Genomic DNA, 21,768 nt, shown 5'->3' on the forward strand with positions numbered 1-21,768 from the left:
ACAAAATATGTTGATAGAGTTGGGAATAAAACACAATTAACTTATACATACTGGAAAAAAAACCTTAGTAATTTATTCATTAGCATTTTATTGTGCCTAGCCCTGAAGAATGAGGTGTATAAATAGTCTGGCAAAGTAAAAATTTTAATGTACATGGGAGAAATTTCAGGTGAATGAATCATGGTGACAAAGCTAACGACTAGAGGTTTTGGAAGCTACTTCTGTCTGTCATTACCTTTTCTTATCTATTCTTTCTTTTTCCCTCCTTTGCACTTTCACCTACCTCTTCCCTCAAAACTCTATGTCTAAGGTCACAGTGTGTGACTTCTTTCTTCCATCACTTATGTCCATTCATTGAATCATTGCACAAATATTTACTCACTACCTATTATGTCCCAAGTTCTAGGGATATAATAAGTTAACAGAACCACAGAGGGGATCTTGTCTTCATGGAGTCTGAAGTACAGTTAAGAAGACAGACAATAAACAAATAATAAACCAATAAATGTAACACAGGAGAATATCACACAAATCAACCAATATACAAAATGCTGTTCTGTCAAATTTCTGCCTAATGTTCCCTGTCTAGTACTTAAAATTTAAATACTGCTTTTTCACGATTTGGGAGGCCTTTCTATTTAGTAAGCAGTTGTAATACACTGTCTTTGTTAAAGAACTATTCCTGGACCACAACCACCATGTCATGTCATTTTATAGAATCCAAGCTGAAATTAATTAATTAATTTTACTTTTTGTTCATGCCACGAGGCAATGTGGGATCTTAGTTCCCCGACCAGGGATCGAATCTGCCCCCCTGCACTGGAAGCATGTAGTCTTAACCACTGGACCGCCAGGGAGGTCCCCAAGCTGAAATTTAGATGTCTGCCACTCTCTGATGTGACATTTGTATCTACAAATCCATAATACTATAATCTTTATACTTCTGTCCCTCTGTAATTCATTATAACTATAACCCTCTCAGCACTTCACATGAATTGGAAATGTAAAATTGTTAATAGCCTTCATAAAACTTGGCTTCTATAACTGACTTCAGTAATTTTGTCACATTTTAAGAAAATCAAAGTATCAAAGTTATGCTTCAATGCTTGACAAACTCTACCTTTATATGGGCTGAGCAAATTTATATGACTGGCTTTATCTTTGGGTCTGGATGTCGCCATCTTAAAGTGACTTAAAAAAATCTTTATTGGCAGACAATACATTCCATACCTTACCCCAAAAAAGCTTCTGCTTACAATCCATGAGTTGGATTGTTGGACAACATGGAAAGGGAAGAATAAGCTTAGGGTAAAACATTAGAAACGTTTTTCTTGATAAAGACTCAGATTTTTAACCATACTTTACTGAGTCTCTTTTTATGTCTCGTTCTAATGCTCAAATATAGAAAGATTTTGACTTTTTTTCCTATTTTCATGGAATTCCAGTTTTGAAATAGGCTTTTAGTGGTAGCACATAAAAGTTACCCAAATTTAAAAAAATTGGGCTTTTCTTTTTGTTTGTTTTTTAAATTTTATTCATTTATTTATTGGCTGTTTGGGGTCTTCATTGCAGCACGTAGGCTTTCTCTAGTTGCAGTGAGCAGGGGGCTATGCTTCATTGCTGTGTGTGGGCTTCTTATTGCGGTAGCTTCTCTTGTTGTGGAGCACGGATTCTAGGAGTACGGGCTTCAGTAGTTGTGGCACACGGGTTCCAGAGCACTGGCTCAGTAGTTGTGGCGCACAGGCTTAGTTGCTCCGCGGCATGTGGGATCTTCCCGGACCAGGGCTCGAACCCATGTCCCCTGCATTGGCAGGCAGACTCTTAACCACTGAGCCAGTGGGGAAGTCCCGGGCTTTTTTTTATTTAATGAAAGACATATGTTCACAACAAAGTTCTGGTGAAGGCAATTCTTTGTAACACTCACAGTCCTTGACCTCATACCACTTGTCTAGGTATACAAGCTTAAGTTTGAAAATCTTTTCAGTTATTGTCATACTTTCTAAGGCAACCTATCAAATCAAAGGGTAAGGAATATTTTTCATATGAAGCAGATACTCCTGAAGCATAATGGGAAGTGTAAAGTGCTTATAAACCAGAGTTTGTAGTCTGAACAGATTCCAGTTCTTCAACCAATTTTAGATGAATTTGACTCAGTTAATGAAGGTTATAGGTCCAAATCTTCATAGGCTAAATTGGGTATGAGAGGTCCTTGCATACTTATTTCAAGCTAGGTCAGGGTTTATCAACTTCAACACAATTGACATGTATGACTAAATAATTCTTTATTGAGGAGGCTATCCTGTAAATAATAGGATATTGGCTTCCACCCACTAGATTTCAGAAGTATCTCCCCAGTCCAACAATCAAAAATGTCTCCAGACATTGTCAAATGTCCCCGGGGAGCAAAATCACCCCTAGTTGAGAACGACTGATCTAAGTGGAAAGAGTACTTTTTTCCAATTTCTTACTTGAGGGAATAACTGCAGTGACAGAAAAATTTCAACAGGCTGATCCTTTTTTTAAAGCTCTATTTTGCTCCTTGTATCAAATTGTCATTTTTTTTTTGCCCAATTCCTTGAAGTGTCACTAATTCTTCCTTTGAAGCCATGTGACACAAAATGAGAAAATTTGAGACTAATGGCTAATTACTTCAAAGAGGAAAATGAAAATGTCCAAATTAGAAACTTTCTTCAATTAAAACTTGGTCAATAATAATAATTTTTGCTGAAGAATGTGTGCTGTCGTTATGTAAAGGTGGTCTTTAGTGTTCCATTTTGCGTTATATCCCCAAATAACACTAGCCTTTTCTATTTTAGGGCTGATTCAATTAGTTGGCATATAATTGAATATATCTTCTAAATTCTTATTTAAATACTATTCTGTTTTCATTTTAGAACTTTTACTAGATTCTGCTCAGCCCAATAATTAAGGGAAATGCATTCCTAATTCTGGATTAAAATAGCATGTAGCAAGTTGAGGCAAACAAAATGCAAATGCTTTAGAAAAAGAACATAGTTTTAAGTTAAAATATATTAGTCCTCTTTATCATTTCTTAAAAACTAGAGTCCTGAGTGACTTATTTTAGGTTTTGTTCTGGGATACTTGCCTACCTGCCCCATCCATTCAGAATGCTTAATTTTTAATATGCAAGTATATGGCTTCCATGTACTAATTATCATTACCAACTGGGTTCAGGCATATGCTCACCTGGCCTTCTTCTAGCTTCCTACAAATTGCCTCATACTCACTTGCTCAGTCTACCTAAAAGTTACTGCTCTCTCCCCAACTTCCCCCCATACACTTTCTGTATAAATTTTTTTCTTATCTTATTGTATTTCTAAGTTTATAAAGAAAATACATGAGTGTTGTAACAAGTCAACATATGGATGTCTAAAGAAGTTAAAAATAATTCCTGGGCTTCCCTGGTGGCTCAGTGGTTGAGAGTCCGCCTGCCGATGCAGGGGACACGGGTTCGTGCCCCCGTCCGGGAAGATCCCACATGCCGCGGAGCGGCTGGGCCCGTGAACCATGGCCGCTGAGCCTGCGCGTCTGGAGTCTGTGCTCCGCAACGGGAGAGGCCACAACAGTGAGAGGCCCGCGTACCGCAAAAAAAATAAATAAATAAAATAAAATATATATAATTCCTAACTTTTCTCCAAACCCATTTCCTACACCTTTCTCTATGCTCTTATAAACACATACAGAAACGTGTATGTGTACGTACGTACGTATACACACACACACACACACACACACGTTCTTTCTCAGTCTCCTTTACTGATTTCTCCTCTTCTGTTATCTTTCTAAAGAATAGATAATTCTGTCCTCAGCTCTGTTCTTTTTGCTTCTATACTTTGCTTCTTTCTCCTTAGGTGCCAAGATTTTAAATATCTAACAACTCCTAAATCTCTGTCTAAAGGCCTCTCCTCTGAGCTTAGATTTATATATTTAACTGCCTAGAAGACATCTCCATTGGGATGTTTAAATAGACATTCAAATATTTGATTCTCCCCTCCAAGATACCTGGTAAGATGATACTTCCTGTCCATTTGAATTTAGGTGTGGCCATGTGGCTTGCTTTGGGCAATGAAAAGAGTACAGAAATTACATGTCACATTCAGATAGAAGCATTAACAGTCAGTGTATGACTCTCCACTCATTTCCTCTGCCATGGTGATCAGTAATAATCCTATCAGCTTGAGTCCTGAAGTGGGAATAACAAGGAACAGAGTCCCAGGCAGCTTGAGATGCACATGCAGCATGAGCAAGAAATAAATTTTGTAGTTTGCAGCCACCAGATTTTGTGGAGTGTTTGTTGCAGCAGTATAACTTAACCTATCCTGACTAACCACCGATGGGTACTAGGATCCCAAATTTAACATGGTCAGAATGAAATGACCCACTCCATTTTCTCCTTTCCCCATCTTACTCATTTTATTAAATGGCACTAACACACACCCATCATCCAAGATCCAATAATCTTTTTTTATTTTACTCTTTCTCTCACTTTCCAAATCCAATCCATCAGTAAATCTTAAAGGTGTGGCTCTACTACCAAAATATATCCCGAATCCAACTACTTCTCACTATTGCCACTACTGTGACCCTAACCCAAGCCATCATCATCTCTCCTCTGCACTGACTCAGCAGCCTCCCCATTTTCCCTCTAAACACCAATTCTCTCTTTCATCTTTATTACTGTTTTTTCTTATTGATTTCTTAGAACTCTTTAATTTTGGCAAAGGTATTAATTCTTTACCTTCCATATGTGTTGCAAATGTTTTCTCCAATTTTAACTTTTTTTTTTTACCCTGTTTATTTTTTAGAGTCAGATTAAGTCACTGGCTTTTATTACCATCAGCCTTAGTCTCTTTGTGCTTAAATATGGTACAGGGGGACTAGATACTTTACACCTCTAAACCTTTCGGTTCTTGTTCAAACTGGAGGTGTCTGGTAGGGAGCTAGCAACACAGAGTAAATATTCAAAGGTCAACATAACTCTCTGAAACCAAAAGGATGATTTTCCCCCTCAAGGGGAGTATTTCTTAGTAGGGACTCTAATGCTAATCCTAGTATTTCAATTGTCATCTGTTTTTCAATTTTCAGATGATACATTTTGTTACATAAATGAATGGATTCAAGGCAAATGAATCAACTCTTAAATTTAAAATTTACAGAATTCTTTTCATTAGCCTAATATTATATGTTTTCATCTTTAAATCTCAATTAGATTTTTTTAAATAGCGGAGGATCAAGGGCCAGATATTAGGCCATGGAATGGCTGATAATCCTTAGATAATATACATTATTTGTACATTATGCACAACTCAGTCATAGACGGCAATAGTGCTGACAGTTACAAAACTGCAACTTCAGGAAGAATGATTGGTCCAGGAAGATGGGAAGGCTGGATACTATGAATTGGAGCATTTGAAACAATGACATTATTTGAGACTCATAGGCAACAGGGCGGGGGGGGGGGCGGATGTGGGCGTTCAGAGACTCATAACATGGTCCTTCAACAATATGTTAATTCAGTGAGGAAAACAACATATTTGCACAGGCAGGGGAAAGGAGTTGACAAAATCTGTGTATTAATTTTAAAAAAAATAAACAAGATTATATAATTATGCCAAGTTTGTAGTCTTAGATGATTAATTTCCACTATTTATTTATATTATCTTTTACTTTCCTGTAAAGTTTAATCCATTTATGTAATATATCTCTCCTTCTGAATACTATTTTCATCATTTTATATTTGTTTCTTTCTCACCATCCTCCATTTAAATATCTTCCTTTTTCATTTTTTCTGTGTGTTTTAAAATCTTTTTTTGAAAATTGCACAAAAGACAGTTATTAAGAAAATCACATGGGAACAAAATTTAAAATTGCCCATACAAGTAACATTTTGGTGTGTATCTTCTCAGGATTTCTGTGTGTAAATATATATACATATAAATATCATCCTCTACAAAATTTTAAGGCAAAAATGGGATTATGTTATCTGTGGTGATTTTTTTCAGTTAATTTATCATGAAAATTTCCATTGCAATTGATATATTTATATCTTTATGTACCTATATAAAATATATATCTTTAGTTTTCAAAATTTGCTTCATAGCATTTCATTGATGTACCACACTCTACTTAACCAGTTATCTATGATGGATATTGATACAGTTTTTAAACATTGGTAATTATGAAAAATGTTTCCAAATAATTTTTGAACAAATACCTTTGCACAACTATCAAGTTATTTGATAAAAATAAATTTTTAGAAGTGGAATGGCTTGGCCAAAAGGTTGGCACATAACCAAGGCATTTGATGCACATCACCAAACTGGTGACCCTCCAGGAAGGCTGTGTGTATACCCTGCCACATGTAGCAGTACATAAGAAGGACAGCTTCCTCATTACCACCTATCATGACCGTTCTTTCACATTTCTCATGATCTGAAGCTCAAAAATGATGTTTGGGGCTTCCCTGGTGGTGCAGTGGTTAAGAATCCACCTGCCAATGCAGGGGACACGGGTTCGAGCCCTAGTCCAGGAAGATCCCACATGCCAAGGAGCAACTAAGCCCGTGTGCCACAACTACTGAGCCTGCGCTCTAGAGCCTGTGAGCCACGACTACTGAAGCCCGCACGCCTAGAGCCTGTGTTCCGCAACAAGAGAAGCTACTGCAATGAGAAGCCCGCGCACCGCAACGAAGACCCAATGCAGCCAAAAATAAATAAATAATTATTTTTAAAAAAAGGATGTCTGGACAGCTATTTTAATTTACAATTCCTGGCTGCTAGTGAAATTGAAACTTTTTCTCATCTAGTTATCAGTCTTTTTTCTTTCTGTTTTTTGGTCTTAAATGATTATGTCTATTGATTGGCTGGTTTTTGTTATGTTTTAAATGAACTGAATAGAAACAATTCTATTTTGAGGACATTTAATCCTTTGTATGTCATACATACTGCAAATATTTTATGAATTTGTCATTTGCCTTTTAACTGTTTACTATCTTTTGTCCCATACAAAAGCTTTAAATTTGCATGTAGTTTAAGTTTGCATTTTTTTTCCTATTTTCTAATTCATTAATTTTTACTTTAATTTCTTTCTTTCCTTAGTTTTTTGCTCTCCTTCTGACCTTTTTTTTTTTTTTTTTTTTTTTGCGGTACGCGGGCCTCTCACTGTTGTGGCTTCTCCCGTTGCGGAGCACAGGCTCCGGACGTGCAGGCTCAGCGGCCATGGCTCACAGGCCCAGCCGCTCCACAGCATGTGGGATCTTCCCGGACCGGGGCACAAACCTGTGTCCCCTGCATCGGCAGGTGGACTCTCAACCACTGTGCCACCAGGGAAGCCCCCTTCCGACCTTTTAAATTTATTTACTTCTATTAAAATAAGAATTCTATTTAAAGTTATTGATTTTTCTCTGTGAATAACACTGGGTATATTTTATAATATTTCCTGTATAGTATTTTTACTGTTATTATATTTCAAATAGTCTGTAAATTAAGCATTGATTTCCATTTGGATCCATTCTTGGAGTGTATTTTTTCATTTCTAAGTAGATAGGTTTTCACATTTAAAGTTTGCTATGTAGGGCTTCCCTGGTGGCGCAGTGGTTAAGAATCTCCCTGCCAATGCAGGGGACACGGGTTCAAGCCCTGGTCCAGGAAAATGCCACATGCCACGGAGCAACTAAGCCCGTGTGCCACAGCTACTGACCCTGCGCTCTAGAGCCCGCGAGCCACAGCTACTGAAGCCCGCGTGCCTAGAGCCCGTGCTCCACAACAAGAGAAGCCACCACAGTGAGAAGCCCGTGCACCGCAATGAAGAGTAGTCCCCACTCATTGCAACTAGAGAAAGCCGGCACGCAGCAACGAAGACCCAGGGCAGACAAAAACAAATAAATACATTTATAAAAAAAATAAAGTTTGCTATGTGTCTCTAGTTTTCTAAAGCTTATTAGATATCCAATATTAATATATATTTTAAATATACACATACATATCTTTTGAATCCACCTTTTTTCTTATACCAATCACATTTTTTTTTTCATTTTGTTTTTTGCCCAGCTGATCTGGTAAAGATAGGGAGAAGGATTTTAAACTCTCATAACTACAGTGATTCTGTATGATTTCACTGTACATTGTGATAACCACATTCCTATAAATTAACAAAAGAAATAAATTTCTACTTTTTGATTAAAAATGCTTCTGTGAGGGCTTAAATTTCAAAATAAAACTTATCACAATGAAACTTCTAAAATCATACTTGATGACAACATGTTTTCAGAACAGAATCATAAAGAATTCCTTTTACTTTGGGGCAGTGTTAAACCAATTCCTTTGAAAAATGTCATAGGGCATACAAAAAGATGTCTAAAATTTTGTGAGAAAAAATACAACAAAAAAGCTACGACATAAGACATCATTATTCTCTTATTTCTCATTAACTAGAGAGAAGTCACTTCTTTTTAGATACAATAGGGAAAATAAAAATATAAAACAAGCCCCAAACATCCTTCAGAGGTCCCTGTCCTATCACCCACTGTGAGCTTTCTAAACAGCAGATCAATTCTTGCTTACTTATAGAGTCTATTTGGCAAGATTCATAAATTTGGGAACACAATATAGATTCCACCTCATTTATCAAAGCTTTTTGCCTTCAACTGAACTATCCTTTTTTCCAACTGTTTAAAATTAAAGTTGGGGGTTCAAAAACTAAGCATTCATTAGCAACGCTCTTTTAAGACTGGTTTGCCAAAAAAGAACCAAAGGTTTATTGGTGTTGCAGTGATTGAAACAGACAATTCATTTTTATATGCACATAGAACTAAAATAATACTTTGAGGCTAGTGAGTTTTCATCCTTTCTTTTAACTTTAATGGTATTCTTATTAGTTTATGCATAAATTAAGGGAACCAGATGGGCTCTCCTTAAATCCCAGGGAAATACATTCACTAAACTTCTTTAGGAAAATCAAGGAAAGAATGTACATTATTCAAAGAAAATAAATAACCCTAATGGAGTTGACTATACCTAAACTACATACAATGTTCTTTCAGTCATTTTAAATACTAGAGAGGAAATATATTGGGTTGGCCAAAAAGTTCGTTTGGGTTTTTCCATAAGATGTTATACCTTCTGACACTGTACTGTCTGCTCCTTCATCTACTAAGATTTTAACACACAACACCAATAAGACATTTCCAGGTTTGATGATGGATTTTCAGTGCCTACTTATACTCTCTCACATATGACCAATTTAGGAGTTAAAGATCTGGCATAAGAGGCAAAACAAATTAACATGGATTTAACATCTGTGTTCTTCAGTGTAATATATTTTGGTGACATTAGATTTGGCACACTCTGTCTTTGCAAATGATGGCCAGAATCCAATGGATTACCAAATCAGCACTTTAGGTAATAACTATTTTTCCCACTAATGGAGACTGACAATGTACAGTTGTCTTGCTGAATGTGTTAGAAAATTACTAGACAAAGTGTTTTTTAAATGTTGTTAAAACAGGTGTTCAAATCAGATTTTCTTTCCTTCTTCTTTCCTTAAATATCAAAGCCCTCAATTCTCTATAAATTATTGCATTTAACCTAACTAGAACTTAGTAAAAGCTTAGTTATTTTTATTTATTTATTTTTTTGCGGTACGCGGGCCTCTCACCGTCGCGGCCTCTCCCGCTGCGGAGCATAGGTTCCGGACGCGCAGGCTCAGCGGTCATGGCTCACGGGCCCAGCCGCTCCGCGGCATGTGGGATCCTCCCGGACCGGGGCACGAACCCGTGTCCCCTGCATCGGCAGGCGGACTCTCAACCACTGCGCCACCAGGGAAGCCCAAAGCTTAGTTATTTTTAACATGGCATGTTTTTAACATGTTTTAGCATGTTTCAGTTTTTTTTTCTATTTTTCCTTTTCAAATGCTCCTTCTCTCCAGTCAAGGCAGTCAACTTCATATTTTTGCTGGGGGGCATACAAGAATCCTTTAGTTTTTAAAACTAAAGTTTTAGACTGAAATTAAGTAAGGTGATAGTAAATTTCTCTTTTAAATGTAATAAAAGATTCATAAGAGAGTAAATGTAGCATTTCTGTATAACTTAAAATTTTTTGAAGTATTCATTTCTGAGCCTAGGTTTCTTTTCAGTTTTCATTTGTGTTTCTGTACCAACATCATTAAGAAATTTGAGAGTTTTTATTATAGTATTTTATTCTTTATATTTTAAGGGCTGTTTCTACCTTCAATTTGCCTAATATATCAAAGATACCTGAAACTCAAAGTCTTTAACAAAAACATAACACTAAATGTTTATTAAATTTCTAGACATGCCCACCAAGCAAGGGCATCAAATTAAAGAAGGAAATTAAATGTCTTCTCTCTAGGACAAAGCATGGAGATTACTTTTTACCTGAAGGCCTCAGTTCTGAAAATGACATTCTGATTTACATTTGTGTTTAACCAACCAACCAACCAATCAAACAAACAAACAAAAAAAGCCCCAAACCTCCCTGTTACTGTATTATATTTGTTCACATTTCCCAAACTGATTCAGGGAGTCCTAGATTATAGTCTTACTATGGAAGACACTGACTTGGAATCCAAGATCTAGGGAAACCCCTCTAAGGAGGAGACAGACTCTACCCGAAGCAACTTAGGATATCACTATGCCAATAGAAAAACATTTTCAAAGGAAAAATAAGTAATGGGCCTGGAAGGAAAAATTTTCCTGAGCAACTGTGAGCTCCTCACAAAAGGAAAATTTACTTTTTAAGGACAAATAAAATACATATAATTGTTCAGGGAAGAATGTGACCCTTGGTGTTTTGCCCCATCATGCATTTATAATATAAATCTGTGTGTCTCTTGTAGAAGTTTTTTCTTTCTGGGAGTTTAGAGAATTAGCTCCTACACTCTAAGCATAATCTAAAGGTGGATGAAGCAGATCAATTTAGCTGTCATTGACAAAATGAATAGTAGGGTTGCTCCATACACCTTATAATATACGTGTGTGTATGTATATGTGTGTATGTGCACTATACTTAATGTATGTAGGAAGATGAATCCATTCATCCTGCTCATCTAAAGAAACATTAATTGAGCAGGCTTCATTCTCTTTAGTGTCTGGTTAGTTATCATAAACAATGAAATACCATTCACTAAATAAACAATTAGCCTTTGTGAGTCTGAAATGAGTCACCTTTTATAGCTGGCTCATGTATATGGCAGGCAACAAGTCAGGTATGTTGCCTTGGGGACAACTCAGACAAGCATTCTAGCATGAGAGGGAAAAGTGAATCTCATATTCTCCTTTTGAAGACTCCAGATCTATACTCTGGAGACAGCACAGCTTGTATTCCAGTGTTTTTCATTTATACTGAAATTCTAAGCTAAAGGAAAATAGCATGCAGATGTGCTCCTTGTGATTTGAAGAGGCTCTTTTGTGCCAGAGTCCATGGTCAGTATAATGATCATATTTTAAAAGTATTAGCCTTCTATTTTTTCACAAACTATGACTTATTCATAATATAAGCAACTAAGAATTAAGGCATAGGGGCAATAAACATCAGCCCCTCCAAAGCAGCTGCTCTTTAATTAAAAATCAAAACAGTTAAGTACTTGCATCTTTGGCACTCTTCAACCAACACTCTAACTGGCACCCAAATATCTCCCACAGCATTGTACCAAGTGTTTACACTGCAGGTGGGGGCTCCAGGTGCCAGGAGACCCTGGAAGGCCTTCTGCATCATCTGAGAGGTGGCCTTGAGGAGCAGCAGCTTAGAATGTTTGAGTTTTATTGCTCATTGTATAATTATTTGAAAAATCAGTAAATTCTGTTAAACTGAACATTTTATTACCCAGAAGAACTTGACCAAGCAAGACACAACAAATGGATGACTCCTATTATGAAGAAGAGTTTTCTTTGGGGAATTTTACAAATGCTTTTAAGTCATCAGTGAATCACTAGTGAAAGAAGCAAATCATAAATGCTTTTTGAATGGCCTAAGGGTTAGCACCTCCCTAAAATGTCAGCAGCTGATTCCCTGATCCTCAGCATGTATAGGCTTGCTGTTAGTGCACTCACATAGCTCAGGCTATTTAAACGATTAAGAGATGCAGCACATGCAATTCTAGACAGCGACTCAGTGTAACCTAAGTGACCAGGATCAGAGATACTTACTATTCAAGAATCAAAATACATTATATGGTATAAGAACTAAAATTTTGTCCAAATGTTTTTTCCAATAGTGGTATATTAGTTAGAAATATTATCTTTTACTTTGTAGAAGAAATCTTTAATTGATTTCATAAGTTACCTTCTGTTTTAAAAAGTAAACTATTAGTGGGCTGAGTTTGCCCCTCTGGTCCTTCACAAATGTCTATCTTGTAGTTTTCTTATATTATTTTTAACTTTATTAAATATTATTACTTGGGTCATAAGCAATTATAGCAAGATATAAATTTATAAAGTGACACATTTTCAATACCAACCATCTCTATCACCTTATTCCATAATAGCACATTCCATCAAATTAAACTCCAAGATTTCCCACATTTGTTTTAAATTCTATATGTATGGCTTATGAATAGCAATTTTGATGAATTCCAGCTGGTTTAAATATGCAGGCAGACCCTTTATAACAGAATCCTTTCAATTCTTATTGTATTCAATGAGGCCTATTTTAAGTGGGCCACCTGGTAGGATAAAGCACTAATAATTCTCCACAGAAAAAAAAAGAAAAACAAATCACCCTGCTAAACTTAAGACCATCTTCCCCAACTACACTACTATTACATACCTAATATAAGTGAGAAGTAGTTCTAATCTTCTGGAAAAGTTGAATTAAAGTTTTAACAATCTAGCCACCCTATGAACTACTAAATTACTCATTTACCTATTATAACAACATTAAAATAATTTCCACCATTTGTGTGCGTTGCCTGGTTTCACAAATCTACCATACACATTTCAGTCTCCCCCTCCATTCCCCACACCCTCCTGTTTCCATCCAGCTGGAATACATCAAGGGTGCAGAAGCCAAGGCAAATGTTGACCCCACCCTCCTCCATCCATTTTAAGGCACCTTCAAAGCCAGAGCACTGATCTAGCTCAGTTTCACCAGCAAAGCCAGCCATCCTGCTATTTAAGACACCAGTTTGGTGTTTTTATAGCTACACATTAACATGAGAGCTTTGATTTTTGGTCAAAAGCTTCAGCTGCACTGAGTTTCATCAGACTGTCTTCCCCTTTCTGCAGAAGAGTCCTCATTATTAAATCTTCATAATCTTTGCTCTCAGTGTTGCTCTCTTTCCTTATAATAACAACCTCTCTGAACTGTCCAATAACCAACCCTGAGGAACATAATATTTCCCTTCCGAAAGGTCAAAAATGAACAGCCATGATGGTAGTCCAAGCTCTGTTTTCTCTGACATTTGCACACCCTCTGTGCACTGTCACAGACATCGGTCATTTCAAAGTGCACAGAAACACTCTCGCCAAGGCACATGAGGGAGGGGAGTGGGGGCTGGAGAGAGAGGAGCTGCAGTAGGACAAAGAACTTACTTTGTTGTTCCCCTGTGCATGTAGCCGCAAGGAAAAAGAAACAAAAAAGAAATATGTTAAACATAAATTTATTTTAAAATCATGAGATTTTTCATGCTAGAGCAAAATCCAAACAAATAACTTAGCTATTCACTGACATCCCATTCATACGCATACAGCACCCAAAGCTCATGGACAAGTCAGAGATTCTGCTTATATTAAGTGAAATCATACATTTATAACAGTAGAAAATTATGACAGAGATTTCCCCCTTTCTTTCTACTTGAAATACTTGAAGTACGGGAACCTGGCCAAAAAGCATTGGTTTGAATTGGTAATAAGTGAACTGTTAGCATGAAAGGCAAAGTATTTAGTATGTCAGCTTGCCCTTTCCTGACAGCCCCTCCTCCAACGTGCCAAGCAGTGGAAAATTTCATCAGCCAATGCATTTTTAAACAAACACTGCATCCTTGGTTTCAAAGAAGGTAGGGGAAAAAAAAAATGAGTAGAGGAAAAGAGTGGGTGGCTCTGGGGAGACAGGGTAAGCAGACCAAGTTACGACCTCCATCTGTACCATTCCTTTACTTCGTAAATTATGACTTTTGTCTTGGGTTGGCATGGGAAGCGAAAACTGTATAGTGGGTATGCAGCCAAAATAAACACTGGTCCACATTCAAGAAAATGGGTCTGGAAAGGTTAGTCACAAAAATGTAGTCATTTCTAAAAGGGACACTCTGGATAGAGACACAGAGAGCTGCCAGCCACAGGCGGCAGGCAAATGGCTCTCCTGTTTCAAACTGGAGCTGCAGGAGTATGATTTATATCAAACAATTTAACTCACATATGGCTTAAAAAAATAAAACGGTGATTCATTACCCCCAGGGCAGCCCGAGTCCTCGCAAGGTCAGATCCTGTGAGGGAGACGTGATGGGATATGGGCAGGGAACAGATCTGAACTCTTCTCACAAGGGGCCTAGAAGGAATTTCTCTCTCCGCTGAGATGCAGAGTGGAAGAGAGCTGCAACTGAAGTGTGTGCATCTGTGGAGGAGCCTGAGCACGGGTGGAGTAACAGGTTGAGCTGGAGATCTGGCATTTAGTTTTAAGAGAGTAAGTGTGTGCGGGGAAGTAATACGTACAAAAATTTTCTGGAGAGCAGTAAGGGAACCATCACAGGAGAGTATATTTTCTGGAAAACAATGCCAGTTGGTGACTGGGGAAATGTCTAATTCAAGGACCATCGAGGCCATCCATCATATTTAATAAAAGCATAAATTTAAAGACACTGGTAAAATAGTGTAGAGAAGCTTCTTGACATTGTGAGTTGCCGTGATATAACCGTTAACATCACTGGCTTACGTGAGACATAAATAACAGTACAAGAATGAATGAAATCGGGGGAAAAAGAGTCTTTTGTAAAAGAATATGCCAGTGGTTCAATAAGGCAATAAAGATCCCCAAAGAGAATTTTATCAGGACTAAAATATTTTTTAGAGAATAATGGGACCTCGATTCTCCAAAGAAGTGCAGTATTGCTGAAAATACCTCAAACAGATGGGGTTTATTGCATTCCACAGCAGTGCAGCTTTTGATCTACCAAATAAGTTTCAGGAGTTCAACCAAGTATTTTTGCACATTAGGGAATGACTGGCTTCCCTGCTCGGTGGCAGATGGTTCTGTTTGTAGTGGCAACAGTGATGTCACAGAGTAGGGGGCCTTAATCCTTAAATATGAGAAACATACAAGTGGAGGACGTGGTGTGGCTTTGCGATTTCTTGTTTCCTTCAATCATTTCCCAATTGTCTATTCTGAGTGAGGCATAACAGTCATGACTGGTGAATTGTAAATTCTCTATAATTCCTCCACCACTCTGTATGGCAGCATTTATATTTAGAAAGTACCTCCACTGAAGAAAAACTAAACTCTTCGAAATTGGTCATGGAGCTGCTCTAATTTCTGTGGGAAGCACTGTTGGATAAGCTAAGAATAAAGTTATGTACAGCTGGACTAACATGGGCATTTTCTGTCTTGTACAAAAGACTGCTGAGTAAATGCATGGGAGTGGTTATCACCATATTAATAAATATTTATGGGGGTCTGTGTCCATCCCTCTTCTCCCCATTTGTCATTTGCCACAGAGAAAAGTTCAGTTGCAGAGTCTATCCAAAAGGACTTTCTGATGTCCCTAAAAGACTTCATTACGCGATGGTTTCAACCTCCAAGGCAGTCCTTAAAAGCATGAATTATGACTGGGAGAGTCCTGGGAGAGTCCTGAATTCAGAGGTATAGTGAAGTTCCAGGGTGCTTCACTTTCTACTGTCATTTTTCATCTCTTAAATCATATACTAGAGGGGAGGACCATCTATCTAGATAGCTGAAAAAAACCCTTGTGAAAAGTTCTGAGGTATATGACTTAACAAATACGCAAAACTGAATTTGCACCAAATTTATTTCAGGGCATGCACAGATTTGCAAGCTGCTTTTTTCGGATAGCCAGTTAACCAGCAGCTGAGGGTAGGCTTGTGGATTCTCACTTACCCTGACAGCCTCTATGGCTCACTCCTGACTAACTGATGGAGCCTTTGAGGCCAGCCTGTCCACAGGGCAGCAATCTGGTACCCTGAGACAACAGTTGGGGAAATTCTCCCCAGATCTCACTGATAGTTTCCGAAGAAAAGGTAACTACTAAACTGAGAATTACAGCTTCATGGACACATTAATGATAGTCAATCACAATAATAAAGGCTACATGGCATTGAATGCTTTCATCCAGTTGCAGGCACTGAGCTAGATGTGATTTGCAACAGTATTCATTTAGTCCCATAAAATCACTCAGAGGAAGAGATTATTATTTTGTGTTTAAAAAAAGAATAAACAACTAGAGAGTGAAGTAAGTTGCCTGAGCCACACTGCACATAAATGGAAGGGTCGGGATTCCAATGCGAGTGGATTTGACTTAAAGTCTATTTAACTTCAATGCACACAGAATGTTCCAAAGAATTTGGAATTCCTTCATGTTTATATATAAATTAAGTCTTACTGTGAGCTGACAAAACTGTGTCAGAAAAATCAGTCATTTGTTATACCACATTCTTTAGATATTTAATTAAATTTGCACTTATTTGTGTTCACACTTAGAGGAAAAATTTATGTACATGTGTCATAAAATATTTTAATTTTTTAAAAATTTTTTAAATTTTTTAAAAATTTAAAAATTTAAATTTAAAAATTTAAAAATATTTTAAAAGTTTTAAAATTATGACTTGCCTAGCTATTGATACACACACACACACACACACACACACACACACACACACACACACGCTTTTTGATGCTCCTTAATTTTGAGGGGGAAATGGTGTGGAGCAAGAAAGGGAATAAAGTTTTGGGTACAGAGGTTAGTTATAAACTTAGCAGAGGAACTCAGTTTCAGGGGGACTCGGTTTCAGTCCCCACTCCTGTTTCAACTTTCCCCAAATCCTTGAGGGAACATCTCGTCAGTAAAAAACAAAACCAGAAAACTATTAATTAATTCAATTAGAAGCATCTTTACTTTGAAACTGTGTAAAATCCTACACACTTATTTAACAATTTTATACTAACTATAATTTCAAGTTAATGGCCAAAGGAAATAGAAATAAAAAATAAAATTCTGCCTAATCCAAATTCAGATTTAAATATATTTAAAAAGTATTCTGGCTGCTCAGAAAGCTCAGGTGATGGTAGGGTGACAGAGTTGTGGCTCAGAGATGCTATGTCTAAGTTCACTGAGTAAGTCAGTGGCATCATGGGAAACAAAATTCAGGACTCCTCATTTCCATTTTAGGGCCACATTCTATTACAATACAATGCTCAGATAAGAAGTCTACATTTAGCATTAGATCCAGAAAGTTTAAGGGAATGAAGGTAATTAGAAAATGCACATGGGAATATAGTTGGGCTGTTGTACTTTATATAGCTATCCACTATAGTTTTTTTAATCACACTGTAGAGTGGTTATTTATTTGCATCTCTCTCTTCCACTAGACTTGGAACTCCTATAAAGTAAGAATTGCTTCCTTTTTAATCTTTGAATCTTTAGAGTCCATCATAATAGTGATAGATGAAGGTAAGGAAGGAGGTGGGAGAAGACGGTGGAAGGGAAGGAAAGAAAGAAGAAAAATTTGTAGAAAACTCCAAGAGAAATGACCTAAGAGACAGAAGGAACAAGGTAGCAGAACACTGTGATATGAGTGACATAAAAACATTCCACCACGTGGACACGAAAGAAAAAGATATGATGAGGATAAACATGTTATAAAAAAGTATGCAACCTTAGTTTGGACAAAAAAATTATCCAAAATGTCAATTCATTCAAATTTGGGTTATAGCTATTTACCTAACTGAAGCCAAACTTACACAATTTAGAAAAATGACCTATGTAGAATTTTTCCCAGTTAAAATAGAGATGTCTCATGTAGAGTTAAAATAGAGATGTTTCATGTAGAAAGCAGAACTTTATCTAGACTCATATCCATGTATGACACATAAATGTTTCATTATTAGGGTAGGGATTGACTGATTTGCTGTTGACTCAATGGTTTATTGATACAAAAACAAAAACACCAGAAGTCCTAAAAATTTACTTGGAAAGAGACATCTGTTATTAGGTTACTCTGACTTCTTCATCAAATCTTTCTAAATTAGGAATAACTCTACCTAAAAGTATCGCTTCCCCCAAACCTAAGAGTGTTCACGAAATGCAATGTTTAGATAAGCATTCTACTTAGATTGCTTTCAGTATTTAGCTTCCATTTAAACATCCGAAAGTCAAGCAATAGTGTAATATAACCTGCAGAACTACATGGTGCATAAGAAATGCAAATATTGTTTATGATGAAAACTGAGAAAAGCGATGCTCATGGCACACTGCCAAGTTTAATTTCCTGTCATGTCTTTGGCATGTAGTAAAAAGCCCCTTTGTCTCGATTTTCCAAGCAATTGTACAAAATGTATGTTAATAAGCAAATAAAAATGATGTGAAAAGAATCAAAACAGTTTGTGTAGGACAACTCTAGATTTGCTTCAAATTGAGCAGCCTAATAAAAATAAATAGCAAATATCTCATTGAGCATCGTCTTTTGTGTAGAGCTATGGATACATGAAAATTCAGATTTATAAAAAGAGTTCACAGAGGGATGGGTAATTTTGCTTTTCCAAGACAGTTTTTTGCTCACAAGAGATGCATTACATAATTTTTTTTTAAAATAGCAAACTTGTGTAGTGCATTTAAAATAAGTTTAGTTGACAAAATTATGATGTAAGAAAACATTTTCACAAACATTACAGTTCCTTGGAAGGAAGACACACACACAAACACACTGACATTTTATATAACCAAACATATTTGGAAGACAAAAAATATCATAAAGTATTTACAATCTCATTGGGCTGTATTATAAATATCCACAATGTTTTAACTCTCTTCTACTTGCTTAAGTAAGTAGTCTGTGATGAAAATAATTATTATTCTCATCGTCATCATTATAAATAAAAATAGAGTGCTTACTTGTGTTTAACCTGTCCAGTGGTTTCCCTGCATTATCTCATTTAATCCTGTCAACCACGCTATAGCAGACTCTTGTTATCTCCATTTTAGATGTGGGAATCTTGAAAGATAAAAGGGCTAGGAAACCTTCCCAAGATCTCACAGGTTGTATGTGAGCCTCAGGAATTTCAGTCTATGTAGTTTGATGCTAATGCCTGTGATTTAACCCACAGGCTGTGCTGGTTCTTGTAACAATCCAGCCATAACAATCTTTTAAAAACATAAATCTTATCATGTCACTAACTGGCTTGAAACCCTCCAATGGCTTCCCATCTCACCCAGAATAAAACTCAAATGCTGGCCACCTCCTTCAAGGCCTACATAATCTGGCTATTGACCACTTTTGGAAATCATCAACTACTTTTGTTCTCCTTCATTGTGTCTAGACACTCTGACTTTTTTTGCTGCTCTTCTAAGACACTGAGCTGGCTTTGTACTTGCTAGCCCTCTGCCATGAACACTCTCCATCAGACGTTCATAGTATTTATCCCCCGCTTCTTTCAGGAGCCTACTCAAATGTCAACTCTTCAAAGGAGCCTTCCCTAATCACCTTACTAAAATAAAGCTCACTTGCCCCTCATTCTCACTATCTGTCCCTTTAATTTAATTTTTTATAGAACTTATCACTCTAACAATCACACTCTACAATTATACCGTATCCATTCAATTATTTAACGTCTGTTCCTTGGTGGGGCAGGGCCTCACCGTTCACCTCTGCATCGCTAGTGCCTGGAAAGGTAGCTGGCAAAAACCACGTGCTCAACAGGCTTTTGTGGAATGAATGAATAAAACATTAAGTATATGTGCATTTTTAATACAGAACGTTTAATATAGAAATTAAACACACTACCGTCAATGGATAGGAAAGAGCAATAAGTAATGATTAGAATTAACAACAAAAATAGAAGTGGTACAGAAGATACCTCTGTACTGCATAGCACCTGGAAAGAGTCTGGTTTCACCTCATTTGGAAGGCACAGGGTGTGTCATGGGGGTGCACTGTTTTAGGTGTTAACCAGACAAGTGGAGGTTGAGATAGGGTTAAGAGGTCTACGTGAGAACTAAAATAACAGCAACAAGGAGAATGTTTTGGCACAAATCCTCTATCCTTTACCCCTGGAACTTTGGAACTTTGTTAAATTCCAGTGTAACCTCAGGGATATGGTCAGGTCTGAAATCCACCCCGAGATGCTTCAATTGTCCCACATGTGCTCACATCTCAGACTTTCCCTTGAGAAGACTCTATCCCTATTTGGGGCCTAGAAATAACCCAACTTATACATGGTCAGTCCTATAAACTAATCTACAGCCAATCTAAGCACCACAAAGGTCAAGCTGGAGTAAATCCTTAAAGCTCAGTCTCATTGCTTAACTTCTGGGGGGGAACCTGCATAGTACAATTCTCAGGGGTAGCAAGTAAGCAGTGAGAGCCACTCATCTGAAGAGTCTGTTTAATGGTGTGTGTACATACGCTGGGTGGGAATTCTGAAGTTTAAATCCAGACTAGTCTGTGTAATATTACATTTTCCAAAGAACACAAATAGAAGGTCTGTTTATTAACTTGAATGAGAGAACTGTCTCTAAGACCCTTGAAGTATATTAATAAAGATAAGTGGGAATAACTTACCTTTATTAATATAGCAATGGTAATATTTTTTTGTTCTTTTATACTCACAATGACATTAACCAGAGTTTAATTTTGGATATAGGTACCACAGACATAATGAAAGGAGGTAGATTTTTATAAAAATAAGTACATTTTAAAGAATATGAAATAGTGTTCTGATTGATGATATATATACTATGACTATATGAAGAATGTTATAACCTGCTTATATGAATACTATAGAATAGTATACTGTAGAACAGCATATAAAGGAAAATAAAATTTTAAATTAAAACAAAGAAGCTCTCTTGCTTTGAGATTACATATATTATGTTTCATGGCAAAGTTGGGCATTTTCTTTAAAAATATACTGATAAACTTCTTATAATAGAAATCTAATGGATAAAAAAATATATAAGCAAAGTAGCAGTTAAAACTATGGCAAATTAATTAAGTCAAACAAGAACTAGCTTTTCCAGCATATAGTATGTAGAATTATGCTTTCTTAAACATGGTTAATAATTTTAAAATAAGAGATATATCCAACTTACTAAAGATTTATCTGGATAAACCCCAGCTCTTAGTAGAGATGCCTTCCAGCTGTCTACATCCTCCTGTGAATCACATGCCAGCTCGAGAAAGCGATAGTCTTTGTATACATTCCTGGAGTCAAAAAAAAAAATCATGCTTTTAGTTTTGAACCAAATTCAAAATGATTTCATATCCCTGCAGATGATGATACAAATGACAGTCCAAACGAAGGGTTCTCTGACAGTCACTGAAGAAAAACAAAAACAATCTATTGCATTTCAAATAATTCGCAAATTCCTATATGTATGTATTATACAATTAAAAAACCCTCCCATTAAAGAATTTAGAGTTATCTGTACTGCTAAGCAATAAGAAGGGAAGGAAATAACAAATGTTCTCAGTATGACACACTGAGTGCCAACTGACAGGGAGTTGTTCTGAGGGGAATGGATTTGCTATTGTCTAGTAATCAGATCAATTTTTGAAACTAATTTACAAAT

The 21,768-nt window shown here is 36.7% G+C and overlaps 1 protein-coding gene across 6 annotated transcripts in view; it reads right to left on the reverse strand.

Annotated features, from left to right (window-relative positions):
- DNM3 (dynamin 3) overlaps positions 1-21,768 on the reverse strand; it is a 571,744-nt gene that overhangs the window by 79,687 nt on the left and 470,289 nt on the right. For all 6 annotated transcript variants that reach the window (XM_060133190.1, XM_060133198.1, XM_060133181.1 and 3 more), the window contains one exon: positions 21,289-21,400. In XM_060133190.1, coding sequence (XP_059989173.1) covers positions 21,289-21,400 — 112 coding nt within the window. The remainder of the gene's footprint in view (positions 1-21,288; positions 21,401-21,768) is intronic.

The sequence above is a fragment of the Lagenorhynchus albirostris genome, chromosome 2 (assembly GCF_949774975.1).
Source record: "Lagenorhynchus albirostris chromosome 2, mLagAlb1.1, whole genome shotgun sequence".
NCBI classification, from domain to species: Eukaryota; Metazoa; Chordata; class Mammalia; order Artiodactyla; family Delphinidae; genus Lagenorhynchus; species Lagenorhynchus albirostris.